The following is a 14,498-nucleotide window of genomic DNA, read 5'->3' as shown; positions in this document are numbered from 1 at the left end:
TTATTATAGTGAGTATGGTGAGAAATAGCACCATAACCGTGTGTCAATTTAGAATAACTCAACCTACTACTTTCCAGGAACCAAAGTAAAAAGTATTTAACATATTTTATAAGAGCCCCAAACAGAAGTCAAACAGCCATCTTTATCAACTACAGTTTTCAAGCTTCTGGTGTATGCATACAGGATTCTCTCCTACTACTTGAACATCCAAATGACAAAAGTCAAGTAGAAACATATTTACAATAAAGAAAATAGTTCTAAAAGAACCAGTCAGTAATGAAGAAAATGTCTGTTCATTAGATGTCAATCACCTCAACAAATTTATTCTTAAGCTCAAAAAACCAGAAAACCCAAAACCAAACCAAACCAACAAACAAAAAAAACCCCCACCATCTCCGCTTAACAAAAAATTAAAAGTGACAAAAAATTGAAATATACCTCTTGGTATCAGTTGTTTACAAAAATAGCCTATTTTTGACCTATGTCGTTTGGTGGGTGCTCTGCCAGACTATCTTACCAATGACCTGGTCCTCCATTTATATCATTTTAGTCACAAAATAGTAATTTTAAACTACTAGTATTTAAACTATCAAATATTACTATGCATTTACAATAAGAGTTATAACTCAGTTAACCAATCCTTTTACAAGCAGAAAGCATTCTTACTTCTGTGAGGTCATTTCTTTCTTGTAGTACAGATGAACAATCTACTAAAGGCACCAGAGTGGAAAATGTTGCTATGAACTGGAATGTGATCTGTGGGAAGATCCAAAAAATTTAACATTAATTATGTAACTATAGTTCAAAAATACAAGTATACCATAAGCTACAATAAAGTACCCAAATAAATTATTTTGAGGGAAATCCCACAATTGTGGAAAGTTTTCACTTAGAATTGAACATTTTAAGGTTCCTCACAATTAAGCAGCTGTTATGTTAGTAATGAAGTTATACTAAATTTATTTTCATAGTTATTAGGTTTAAGCACAATGTTCTCTAACCTTCTGTCAATGAAAAGTTACTTTGCACCCCCGCTAAAGATGCAACATTAACCAAGGATAAACAGAATATGCTGAAGCAAAAAGCGAGATCGGGCAAGAGGGAAGATGAGCAATGCTTTAAGTCAGGAGATGTGTGTATAAAATGGGACCTGGCATTTTGCACCCAGCAGCTTTTATCATGCCCCCTGTCACCAGTGTGGACAGAAGAAGTACAAATGATCATATGCTAAGATTTTTAATGTCTTTGCTCAAGGAAAATAGTAAATATATAATGAGCTTCAAAATATCTTATGATCATTAAATGTATCCAGATTATGGCAAATTACTTACAACGGATGACATATAGATCAACTAACCATCCAAAGATCTAAACTTGGGCATCTAGGATATAACTCTTTACCATTAACAAAGCTTACATTGAACTATGTTCTAAAGAGTATTTGAACAAAACTTAAAAGGATGTCTATTCACACAATTAGAACTCAGACACAAAACAGAATAATAAATATGCTTACCATGCATTTACTAAAGTCATTTGGATCCACCCCAGGCAATGCTCTCATCAACAGAGGTAGCATGTGTGTTGGACCTTCAGGAAACCATTTGCCACCTGATACCAAACTTCGGGCTACTCCAATTACACAACTTAAAGTAGCTGTGAGCTGGTGAGGTTCTGTTAAAGTCTCTAGTGCAGGATACGTTCTACAGTTTGAAAACAGGAAAAAATAAACAAAAAAACCCAGTTCCATCACAGATAAACATGCACAATACATTAAATCTACCAAATTCATAAACTGCCTGTTGGCCTTAAGGCTGCTAGCTAGCAGAATATTTTGAGTGAATATCTGCTTTCAAAGTTAACAGAATCACACACACAAAGAAAAGGCACGTTTCCCCTACCCCCTCACCGCCTTTCTCCTTGCAAATTCCACAGTGTAAAAGAACATAAACTGGTAGATTTTGCATTATTTCAGCCATCTGAATCCACTTCCACATTCCAATATGACTAACTCTAACCTAATGGTCAGCGATTATTAGAATTCAGGAATAACAAGTGACAACTATCTTAATCTTCCTTTTTTTTTTTTTAAAGATTTTATTTATTTATTTGACAGAGAGAGACACAGCGAGAGAGGGAACACAAGCAGGGGGAGTGGGAGAGGGAGAAGCAGGCTTCCCGCAGAGCAGGAAGCCCAATGTGGGGCTTGATCCCAGGACCCGGGGACCATGACCCGAGCTGAAGGCAGATGCTTAATGACTGAGCCACCCAGGCGCCCCCTATTCTTCCCTCTTATCGAAAAAACAATCTTTACTAAAACGCTGAAATGTCTCCTACTTTACACTTTTTAAAAAACTGGTATTTTAAAATTGGACATCAGCTCTAGAAACATATGAGAAGATTCCTGAAACTATGAATAAACTAGGGAGAATAATACAAATACAATCTTTGACCAGCAAGTAAAAGACAAGCCAAGAACATTCACACAGGGGTGCCTGGGTGGTTCAGTCATTGGGCGTCAGCCTTCGGCTCAGGTCGCGATCCCAGGGTCCTGGGATCGAGCCCCGCATTGGGCTCTCTGCTCGGTGGGAAGCCTGCTTCTCCCTCTCCCACACCCCCTGCTTGTGTTCCCTCTCTCTCTGTCTGTCAAAATAAATAAATAAAATCTTTAAAAAAAAAAAAGAGCATTCACACAGCAATTTCATTTTTAAGAGTCTATCCTGTAGGGGGACAAAAATCTAAAATGCAGTCATTTTAAATTTCTCTTATGCAGAAAAAATAAGGGAAATTTCATTATAAGTAGGAAAAAAGCATTTATAATCAGAATAAAAAAACAACCAAGCCTATGCTTTAAAAGGTGAAGAAAGCAAACCAGCTCTTTAACAGAGGCTGTCCTTAGAAGATACAAAACTCAGGACCTAGAATTTATTATCTACATCTTTACTTTCTCAAGGACTTCTGCTTTTTTTTTTTAAGAGGAGAGAGAGAGCACATACGCACAGGGAAGGGGTAGAAGGGGAGGCAAGGAGGGGGCGGGAGGAGGGAGAGAAAGACAGAGAGAGAGAGAGAAAGAGAGAGAGAGAGTGAGAATCTTAAGCAGGCTCCCCACCAAGCATGAAGCCCAAGGCAGGGCTTGATCTCACGACCCTGAGATCATGACCTGAGTCAGACTCTTAACTAAGTCACCCTGGTGCCCCAAAGGACTTTTGCTTTTATAGAAGAAAAAAACCTTCAAAATATTTCTCTTGGCTAAGCATGTATCACTCAATATGCTATTAAATTTGTCCAGAAATTGAAAACTCAAGAAAAATATGGATAATTTTACTTGTATTTATTTTAATTTAACTTTATTTAAATTCAATTAATTAACATATGTATTACTAGTTTCAGAGATAAGAGTTCACTGATTCATCATTTACTTGTATTTGTAAGCTTTGTTCTTTCTACTCAAAATGTATCTCACTATTCATAATTCATCAGCTAGAAAACATTAAAATAAGGCAAAACAAAGGGAAAGCCAAGAAATACCAAAACACTCCAATCTTCAAAATTTTAACTATGCAAGAAGCTGAAGTCCCTCCCTAGAGGCAAGTCTCTCCTCAACAGGAAACATCAAGGGACCTGCCACTGAACTGTTAGCTTCTGCTACCACAAGGAGGCCAAAGAGCAAAGAACACTGGAGGTTCCAGTAGAAAATGCCTAACTTCCCCATTTCATTTCCTAATGAAGTTATCTGTGCTGGAAGTTTCCGTGCCCACAAAGTGCACACAGAAAGGGATAGGTTTGGAAAATGAGGTACAACTTAACTTGAATACTTATGGCAATGAGGACAGGGCAAGATATTGTAAGCAACTCAAATTTATAAATAATGGAGCCCCATTTTGGTCAAGATCTTTAACAGGATATCCATCTCCAAGCAAATGTGCCCAATTATCCTATTTCAATTTTAAGTCAGAAAACAGGCAGTCACTTGCATTCTGTCACTAGGATCTTGGACAAATCTGTTTTATGGAACTCAAACTGTTAGACCCTTCTGGGCCCTAAAAACTAACATTTTTCTTCTATTTTTCAGTATGACATTGAGAGAAATCATAAAGCTCAACTTCAGGCAGCAGAGAAATTAACAGAAAGCTTAAGTAATATTATTATATAAGCACAGAAGGCCTATATTGTGACAGTAACTAGGGAAAGGGAAAACTATTTTTGTTACTATTTCAACATATGAAACAAAATGAATGCAATAAAATCTATACTGTGGAAATAATACACATAAGATTATGCATATATTAAAATAATAAAGATAGTCAAATTTTCTTCTGTATCACTGATTTTAAGAAATAAAAGAAATCCAAAATCACTTCTCAGTATTTAGTGACATACTTTGATGTAAAAGCAGCTTAATTAATTAGTTTATTAATTAATTTTTGTAAGATTTTATTTTTAAGTAATCTTTACACCCCACATGGGGCTCAAACTCACAACCCCGAGATTCAGTCACATGCTCCACCAACTGAGCCCACCAGGCGCCCCTTAATTTATGAGCAAAAATGTGCCAATAATCCAAAAATATTTTATCCATCTCGTGTCAATTTTCTTTTCTCTCCAGTAAACCTTTATCAAGTTACCGATCGTTAGGTTAAAATGCCTTGCTTCTCCTACAGGAACAGGAACAAGCATGGAGAAAGCAAAACAGAAGCCACAAAAGAAAACCAAGCACAACAGAAGAGTAGAGGGAAGAGATAATCAGAACAGCTGTAGCCACAGCTGAGGCTTCAACCAAACATGTAAAGCTCCACTTACCTTTCAAGTACAGGGGGTATTACTAACTCAGGTCTCATGAGTGCAAGATTCTGCAGAGCCTGGGCTGCTTCTAAACTACCAGTTTTGCTAAACATAGCCAAGAGGACAGGTTGAATAATGCATCGTACAAAGTCTGTAACATCTTGATCAGTAAGCTTATGGCTATCAGGCACAGGAGTTAACCAAGAAGGCTTCTTGTATCTTTCACGATGCAATCTTCTAACAACACTATTTGGCAACCGCTGAAGTAGTTTCATTAATTTGTTCTGGGGACACAGAAGCAAAAAGTCCAAGGTAGGTTCTATTTCCTACACAGATATTTATGGTTCCTTTCTACCCTCCAAATAAAGATTCTTAAAATAACAGCTCTTACAATCTATTACAAAGACCTGCATGGCATAACTAGATAGAATAAAATGCCATTATCAATTAAATTACTGATAATGTGTTTCAAATGTCAGTTTTAATTTCTAGCACCAGATGAATCTTCCATTACATGAAAAACCATTTTATCTAGGCAATGTGGAAACCGCCCCCCCCCCCAAAAAAATCCCAAGGAATAAAAACCACAACTGACAATCCTTTCTGTTGCCAGAATGTGACATTTTGTCACCAGTTATTGGACGAACAATATTATCTTCATTTATTTTTATGTTCTATGAACACAGAAACTTAATTTGAACTTAATCACCTACATATAGCCAAATTTATATGAAGAACAGAAAATGTATTATAGGTTTTACACAATAGGCAATATGTAACCATTTTTTAAAGATATGTGTGACCATATCTTTAAAAATTTCCAAACCCTAAAATGAAAAATGAATATACTCACCAGCCAGCGCCCATTATTTGAGGGATGGTAAAAAGATGTGATGCTGTTAAACAAACCAGCCAAATGTTTTTGCACTAGTTTACTTGGTCCACCCTATACAAATAAAAAAACAAAAATATCAGTACCCACTGTACACTGGAAAATTGAAGGAATCAATAGGCCCAAGCCTACATACACCTCTCTAACGTGGTACACATCCATTTTGCTGACAAAAACCAATTCTATCCCTACATAAGAGTCAAAAACAAATTTCCCAGTGAACTTCCTACAATCTTCCATTTAAAACACTCTACAAAAAATAAGGGAAACTTACTGAAACCAAATTAGATAACTGAAAAGAGATCTTTCAATTTAGGGTATCAGCATATTTTACTCTTTTGCAGTGAAATAATTTTTGTCACTAAGACTGTTTTAAAATAACCAAGAGTGGTAACATCAGGCATAAAAAGCATTCCTAAAAGGATTCAAGAAGTGAATTTCTTATTGCAGGAAATGAAGAAGTGAGATGTACATAAATACATTCAAATATTTTATTTTTACTCCCAAATGTTTCAAATGATTAAACCTGCTATATTTGACCACATTTTGACTCAAAAGAAAAATATTTTTTTCTTAATCTATTACCAAAACAAATACACCAAACAACAATACAACGTGGGGGGGAAAATGAGGAAAAAATTTAGCATTCATCTTATCAACAGCCCTGAAGATAAAGAACTACAATTTGGTTTTAAAACCTTCCATCTCTCAGGATGATCTTCTAAGAAAAAGCAGAGACATAAGGTAGACTGTTGAGTTACATAAGAACATGTCTTCGCACTGAAATGAAATCCATGTACATGTTCCCCACTGAGACTAGGTCAACTACTAAAGAGATCATAATTCCATAGCAAAAAATCAACAAAAATGTCAATATTTTAACATAGTAATTAGCATTTTTATTTATTATATTCATTATTCACATTTAACACAAAATAAATCTGTCAATGGGAAAAACTGTGTGAGAAAGAACAGCAACATTAACTAAAATAAGCTGATATTAATCACAATGTAATTCTGTGGCTTCTAAAAAATGAATTCCAACTCATTGCTTATGTAAGATAGTAAACATCCAAATGTTTTTGCTCTTATGGAGTATTAGAAAGAAAATGTGATTCTCCCTGCTTAATAACGAAATAGCAAAAACGGGGAGAATGAATTACTCTTTAAAATCTAAAAATAAAATTTAAGAGTTAAACTTCGCACAACCATCCTGCATTTTCCACAGAAACAACCAGCCAAACAACAAAACCTGGGAGAAAATATCAAACAGAATAATAATTTAAAAAAGAGACAGCAGTAGAAGCAATATAAATGATAATCCAGAAAATTATAGTATAAAATTATTCTTATATTCCTATTTGCAAGTTGACAATGAAATCCAAGCATGTGGATGTATTTTTACTTTCCTTCAGGGATGTCAGTTAAGTAATCCTCCATATTTCTCCCTTCATTAAGATTACTTCATTTGTTTAGTAAGCTTTGTGTTCAGTGTAATCTTCGACACTGAATGCATTCATACCAGGCATATGCAAAACCCTGAGTTCTAATTCCACATTTATCATTATCAATTTGACCTTTCACATTTGTGAGTCTGGTTCTTGACCTATTAAGACTGTTAGACATTCTGAATCTCTCAAAACTCTAAACTTTGACTCCATTATTAAGAACTATTGGCTAGAGAAATGGTTGTTTTTCTACATTCTGGGTCTGATAAACATTAGCTTACTACATCAGAAAATATCCAAGAATCAGATGACCAACTAAGATACTAATATAGCCTAATGTGATTATACAGAATTTTTGTATGGTTAACACAAAATTTAGATGAACTAATGTGTTACAAACCATCATAGCGGTGATCCATATCACAGCATGTCCTATATCATAAGCATTTGTTAAAAATCTTGGGACTAACACTTGACTGCTTCCCACTGGGAGGTTCAAGCTTCTCAGAATTCTCGTAAATATCTTTAAAAAGAAAAAAAGAATTAAGAATAAATATTTGTAAGTATCAAGTAACTTTTTAAATAACTGAAGTGTTATATATATTATTGTTATTGGATATATTCTCACTGGATCAGGTTTTAAGCAAAATTACATACTACTTGGTAGCTTTATACACTGCTTTATTCCATAAAAATTACATAGAAATAGATTCTTTTTAAAAATTTTTATTTTTATTTATATTTCATTTATTTATTTTATTAAGATTTCATTTATTTATGTGAGACAGAGAGAGCATGCACGCGCATGAGAGTGAGCAAAAGGAGCAGTGGCAGAGGGAGAAGCAGGCTCCCCGCTGAGCAGGGAGCCCGATGCGGGACTCGATCCCAAGACCCTGGGATCATGACCTGAGCCGAAGGCAGACGCCCAACCGACTGAGCCACCCAGGCACCCTTATTTCATTTTTTAAAAGTTTATTTATTTAAGTAATATCTACACCCAACATGGGGCTCAAAATCACGACCCTGGTATCGAGAGCTCCATGCTCTAATGACTGAGCCAGCCAGGCTCAGCCCCTATTTACTTTCTTTCAAATGACAGTGAGGTCACAAAGGGGTGGATAAGAAGCAGCTGTATCCACGTACTCTGTACCCATGTACCCATAAACAAATGAGATAGTTTAAACATAAAAAGGCAAAATGTAGATAATACAGTTAAACATGAAATATTTTGACTCCTATCTCTCTAAATGCATATGAAATTATTTTTCCTACGCTCTCATTCCATGCTAAGAATATACAAAATGCAAATACCTATCTTCTAGTGGATTACTTTCCCTTTCAAAATTCTATCGATTTTTCCCCCAGGAATTTGCATTTTCATCTCTCATTTAATAATTGCATTTTAGGGGCGCCTGAGCGGCTCAGATGGTTAAGTGTCTACCTTCAGCTCAGGGCATGATCTCAGAGTCCTGGGATCGGGCCCCGTTATCGGGCTCCTGGCTCAGCAAGGAGTCTGCTTCTTCCTCTCCCTCTGCCTCTCTCCCCTGCTCATATTCCCTCCCTCTCTCTCTCTCTCTCTGTCAAATGAATAAATAAATAAATAATTTTTTAAATTGCATTTTATTTTTTAAAATTTCTCTTTAAAAGATTTTACTTATTTATTAGAGAGGGAGAGAGAGTGAGAGAGCAAAAGCGCACAGGCAGGGGGAGCAGCAGGCAGAGGGAGATGGAGAAGCAGGCTCCCCCCTGAGCAGGGAGCCCACCATAGGGATTCGATCCCAGGACCCTGGGATCATGACCTGAGTCGAAGGCAGATGCTAAACTGATTGAGCCACGCAGGCGCCCCTAATAATTTATTTTTTATTTATTTTAAAAGATTTTATTTATCTATTTGACACAGAGACAGAAAGAGAGAAAGAGAGGGAATATGAGCAGGGGAGAGAGGGAGAGAACACAAGTAGGCAAAGGAGCAGCAGAGGGAGAGGGAGAAGCAGGCTCTCTGCCGAGCAGGGAGCCCAAAGCGGGACTTGATCCCAGGACCCTGGGATTATGACCTGAACCGAAGGCAGCCACTTAACCGACTGAGCCACCCAGGCACCCCTAAACATTTTAATATAATTAAATTTATATTTAAAATCTGTCATTAGTAACAGGGACCCCAACAGTGGGAGAAAATCACTTTTCCTCCTTCATTTCTACCAGACGGTGCAAGCAAAGGTAAACAGAGTATGTCTGCTGCTGTTCCCCAGCCCTGCTCTACTGTCAGCGTGTGCATCAGAATCACCTGGATGCCCCATGCCACCTCTCCTGAGCCCACTTCAGGTGAAACAATATGGAAGATGCAATGTTAAGATCACTGAACCTGGAGACACTCTAGCTTTATTTACTCTAGGAAAATGCGATCTAAAAAGTGGAGAACACTCTAGAATAGCAATCAAATACAATACCCAAAATTTGCTGGAAGGTATGAATGTAAGATACCCTGAATAATACACTTAGTACTTTCTAAATTACTCACTCTGAAACTTCTATTTCATGTCCTACATAGGCAAGACAAAAATCACACATTTATGATTACCTTGGTATGATCCAATTAGTTTTTGAAAATAAATGATCTATCCTGGTAAATTGTATGTTTTTACTAGTGATCAAGAAATATTTTAGGAATTAGCATACAAAACACACTTCTTTTTTTTTTTTTTTTAAAGATTTTATTTATTTATCTGACAGAGAGAGAGACAGCGAGAGCAGGAACACAAGCAGGGAGAGTGGGAGAGGGAGAAGCAGGCTTCCCGCCAAGCAGGGAGCCCGATGCGGAACTCGATCCCAGGACCCTGGGATCATGACCCGAGCCGAAGGCAGACGCTTAAGGACTGAGCCACCCAGGCGCCCCAAAACACACTTCTTAAAGACATAAAAAGTGCTATCAGTGCTACTGTATGTTGTATGCTCAAAAGTTCTTAATTACCTTTGGTACATATGGATCCCAGTCTATGTACCCTATATTATCTGTAGCCAATCGAGCAAAGAGATTTACTAGTTGCTGAAAGTAAACAAAAAAAGAAAGACAGTTAAGTAAATACACTTGTTATTAAGTGTCACAGTCACACCCCCTATCCATTTCTGGTTCTCAGCTGTCATCATTAGCACAACTTAATACATAGTTTATGACTCATTTTTTTAAAATCTCCAAATTTAAGTTCTGATTCTTGTCATCCATTTAAAATCAAATGCAGTTGAAATGCTTATTAAAAGGGAAATGACAAAAGCATCATCCACAATGCAAAGAGAAGAAATTTTAATCTAATAAGCACATAGAAAGCATCTACTATATGTCTAGCAACATGCTAGTGAAGGTCCAATAGGAAACAATAACAGTCTTACATTTCATGCATTTCATAATACATGCATTTGCTTCTAGATACTGATAAAACCAAAAGAAGTGTCTATTTCTGTTAGAAACAGCAAACAAAATTTTTTTTAAAAAATTACAACATTGCTAATAGCCAATTCTAAGGAACTGACGTTATTTATCAAATGATCTAATAGCAAAGAAGGAAAAAATAGGTATGATACTCACCCCCTCCCACTGTGGGAGATTTTGCACTGAAACCCAAAGGCCAATTAATTCATCAAACCAAAGTCTGAAGAAGAAAAATGTTGTTATGAATAGCAAGTGATTTATAGAAAGTGGTTCAAAGCCAGGTATCCTTTGTATTTTTTAATCTATTATTCTTACTGATAACTACACAACCTAGAAAAAATAATACTGAATGTTACAAACTTAACGGAACAAATGACTGCTTCTGTCTGAATATTTCCCTTGCAATATATTTATCCTAAAGAGTCATCTCATCAAACCTCTACTTCATTGTTAGGGGCGCCTGGGTGCCTCAGCTGGTTAAGCGCCCGATTCTTAGTTTCTGCTCAGGTCATGGTCCTAGCACTTTTTGTGTCTTTAAGAAGAAGTCCTACTTTCTTTTCTTTTCTTTTTTTTTAAGAGAGAGAGCATGGGGGAGGAGGGGCAGAGGGAGAGAGAATCTAATAAGCAGGCTCCATACCCAGGGTGGAACCCAACACAGGGCTCAATCTCACGACCCTAAGATCATGACCTGAGCAGAAATCAAGAGTCAAGACGCTTAACCAACTGAGCCACCCAGGTTCCCCTAAATATTTTTCATTTTAGGATCTGTTATATAGAGTCATCTAGAGAAAACAGTTCTTAAAAACAGTGCAAAGACGGGCGCCTGGGTGGCTCAGTTGGTTGAGCGACTGCCTTCGGCTCAGGTCATGATCCTGGAGTCCCGGGATCGAGTCCCGCATCGGGCTCCCTGCTCGGCAGGGAGTCTGCTTCTCCCTCTGACCTTCCCCCCTCTCATGTGCTCTCTCTCTCTCAAATAAATGAATAAATAAAAAATCTTTAAAAAAAAAAAAAAACAGTGCAAAGACTAGAATGAGTAGAGAATAAGAATTATAAAAAAAAGACCTAAGAAAAACTACAAGTGATGAATAAAACCAAGTTTTAGGAAAACACTTTTCCTTTCCCTAAACTCCACACAATTTAACATTTCTTATCACTGCCTACTTACTGATATTTTCTACTTTTTTGCATTTTTTATTCTTTCTCTCTTGATTTCTTAAATTAAAGCCCTTATCTTTACTTTTCCTTTTAAGTACTCTCTACACCCAACATGGGGCTCAAACTCACAAGCCCAAGATAAAGAATCACATGCTCCACCAATTGAGCCAGCTAGGCACCCTGTAAAGCCCTCATATCGTATTTGGCTTGACGTATAAGCATTAGTCTCTCCTCATTTACAATCTTATGCTTAACTGTTTCAGCCTCCACACACTTCAAGTATAATCAACACAATGGTTGAGTTAGTAAATTTTTGTTTACTTATTATTGCTTTACGAGTTGGCTTATATATCTCCATTTCTTGCTCTATTCTATAATTTGTCAAGATATGTATATACTTACTTAAAACCTTTATGATGAAGTTGTGGAGGAAGGGAGGTAGGAAGAAATATTTCAAAATAAGTGATGGCCTTTTGCATTGTTACATCAAAAGGGCACATTAAAGGCCGCCATTCTTCTAGCATCTCAGCTGTGGCATCTGCTGGAAAGTATCTAATAAAAAAGAAGGTATTCATTTACCTGATTATTGGCTAAAAGCTCTACAACATCAACATCTGACCAACAAAAAAAGGGGAGGTGGGAAATGGATTTCATAAGGTACAACATACACTACAAATGCCAAGTTAACTTAAACACATTATTGCAACTCTAAAATAAATACCTTGTCACACTTAAAGGTAAATTTTTTTCTCGTCTAAAGGACTTAGAAAATGCTATAAAGCTGATAAACTCATAAAATACAAAGTCACTTAAATAACCTACAAATTTATACATGGTTGTTTTATTTTTTTCCCTCCCTGTGTACTATGTAATAGCAATAGGAAAAAAATCTAGTCACAGAGAATCCAGTCTATATAAGAAATGGATAATCAGTGAAATGAAAAAGAGAACATTAGCCTAGGCATGTTTGGACCAACCATTTATTCTCAGTGTACCACAGAGCTCTCTTGTATACAAGAGTGGACTAGACTAGACGGTCTTCCTACAGGTGCTAACATTCTACGAGTCTATGAAAAAATATTATTTGCCCAAGACTGAGAATATAGTAGGTCAGCAACAAATACGTGATTTATAAAACCATTTATAACTTTAACTCATAAGAATATGATAAAATAGGGATTTCCATTCAAAAGAACTCACTGCATCCATACATAGCAGGATAAGCAGTCTTAGAACAGCCTAATAATTGTCAAGTCCATAGAATTGGGTTTTTATTTATTTTATTTTATTTCATTTCATTTTATTAAGCTCTACGCCCAACATGGGGCTCAAACTCCTAACCTCAAGATCAAGAGTCCATGCTCTACCGACTGAGCTAGTCAGGGGCCTCAAGTCCACAGAACTGGACTTCAACTGATTAAAATGAAATTCAACCCATATTCATCTTTAAACATCAGAATATGGAATATTTCTGTATGTTCTACTGAAAGAGAACATATTTCAAAAAAAATGTCTGAACACCTTCTTATTATTACTCACATTTTAATGTAATACCTACGATACTCATTTTGGAAAATATTTTTGATCTGAGTAATGATACTCTAGGAAAATCTTTCAAATAAAGACAATTATACATAAATTATGGCATTCTTACTTTATAATAGGTAACTGACACCCACACCACTTAAAAATTTCTAAATTTATAAATGAAATCTAAATAATTCAGTTCAAGAGTTGGAAATGATATATTGTGCCCAGTGACTAACATCACAATGTTAGAAACGTTTTATACCTTTAATTTCCTCTTCAAAGCATACTAGGGACGGGGAAAAGCCCACAGAAATAAAAGAGGTTTTATAAATTGAGAAGCTACTTACGGTCGGCAGCTTTTCACGAGTGTTTTGAGAACATTTTCTACAGAACTAGGGGGGGAAAAGCCATTTGATAAATTAGGTTTGTGTATTTTGAGAACACACCTAATCCAGTCAATAAATATCTCTAAAAAATGCTCATACACCTAAAAATTATGTGTGTACATGCAATAACTAATCCGTCTCTTTCATACCAACAGAACTATAAGGATTAACTACCTAAACTCTGTCATCTACTCTTTCCTTTGCTCTGGATTTGCTCATTCTCTGTTGTAATCTAAAGGGAAGAAAACTGGGAAAAGGACAAGTCATTTTCAATCTTTACAAAGTAGGCAGCAATGACCACACTTAACAGCACATCAAGAAGTATGCTCAGTGGCTTAAAACTTCAAATACTAATTTTTATTTTTATTAAAGTGCTTTTACATCGAAACACAAACAGCAGAAAAAATCTGGTGTGCTTATATCAGCAACTGCCAGAAACTAGTTTTCTGTAACCAATGGTTGAGAGTTCTATAACCCTACAAGGTTACTTTACGGCCAGCACCAATTACCAAAAATAGGAACAGCCATCTTTTTGACCAGCTACTTAAAAAGTTAGTTGAGTAACATTAAAAAGCTGTAACTTATTTTCCAACTTTGTAGGTGGTTCAAGTGAATTTAAAAAAACAACATAAGTATTTGTATGTGGATTTAAATAAATGTTTGTCTAAATGAAAAGGCCAATGTGTACTGGTTTAAACATTCACGGCCAGAATGGAATATTTAAATTAATTAGACCATAGTCAAAGAGGTAAAATGCAAATAAAACAAAGGGCACAAGGTAATTTTGGAATGGAATTTTAAAATAAATGTGTGGCTACTTACAGCATGATGTATACAAGTAAATAAAATAAGTCCCCAAATCTCAAGAAAAAAACTATGAG

General features: G+C 36.1%; 1 protein-coding gene across 3 annotated transcripts in view; it reads right to left on the bottom strand.

Moving 5' to 3' along the window:
- Positions 1–14,498, bottom strand: part of PSME4 (proteasome activator subunit 4) — a 110,799-nt gene that overhangs the window by 55,774 nt on the left and 40,527 nt on the right. For all 3 annotated transcript variants that reach the window (XM_035001565.1, XM_035001567.1, XM_035001566.1), the window contains exons 4-12: positions 13,579–13,623; positions 12,104–12,253; positions 10,703–10,766; positions 10,091–10,165; positions 7,523–7,645; positions 5,636–5,728; positions 4,801–5,066; positions 1,517–1,703; positions 667–756 (exon numbers count right to left, since the gene is read on the bottom strand). In XM_035001565.1, coding sequence (XP_034857456.1) covers positions 667–756; positions 1,517–1,703; positions 4,801–5,066; positions 5,636–5,728; positions 7,523–7,645; positions 10,091–10,165; positions 10,703–10,766; positions 12,104–12,253; positions 13,579–13,623 — 1,093 coding nt within the window. The remainder of the gene's footprint in view (positions 1–666; positions 757–1,516; positions 1,704–4,800; positions 5,067–5,635; positions 5,729–7,522; positions 7,646–10,090; positions 10,166–10,702; positions 10,767–12,103; positions 12,254–13,578; positions 13,624–14,498) is intronic.

The sequence above is a fragment of the Mirounga leonina genome, unplaced genomic scaffold (genome assembly GCF_011800145.1).
Source record: "Mirounga leonina isolate KUSES-001 unplaced genomic scaffold, KU_Mleo_1.0 Mir_125, whole genome shotgun sequence".
In the NCBI taxonomy this organism is placed as follows: Eukaryota; Metazoa; Chordata; class Mammalia; order Carnivora; family Phocidae; genus Mirounga; species Mirounga leonina.
The sequence above is the reverse complement of the archived record's forward strand: the minus strand, read 5'-3'. Positions and strand labels throughout refer to the sequence as shown.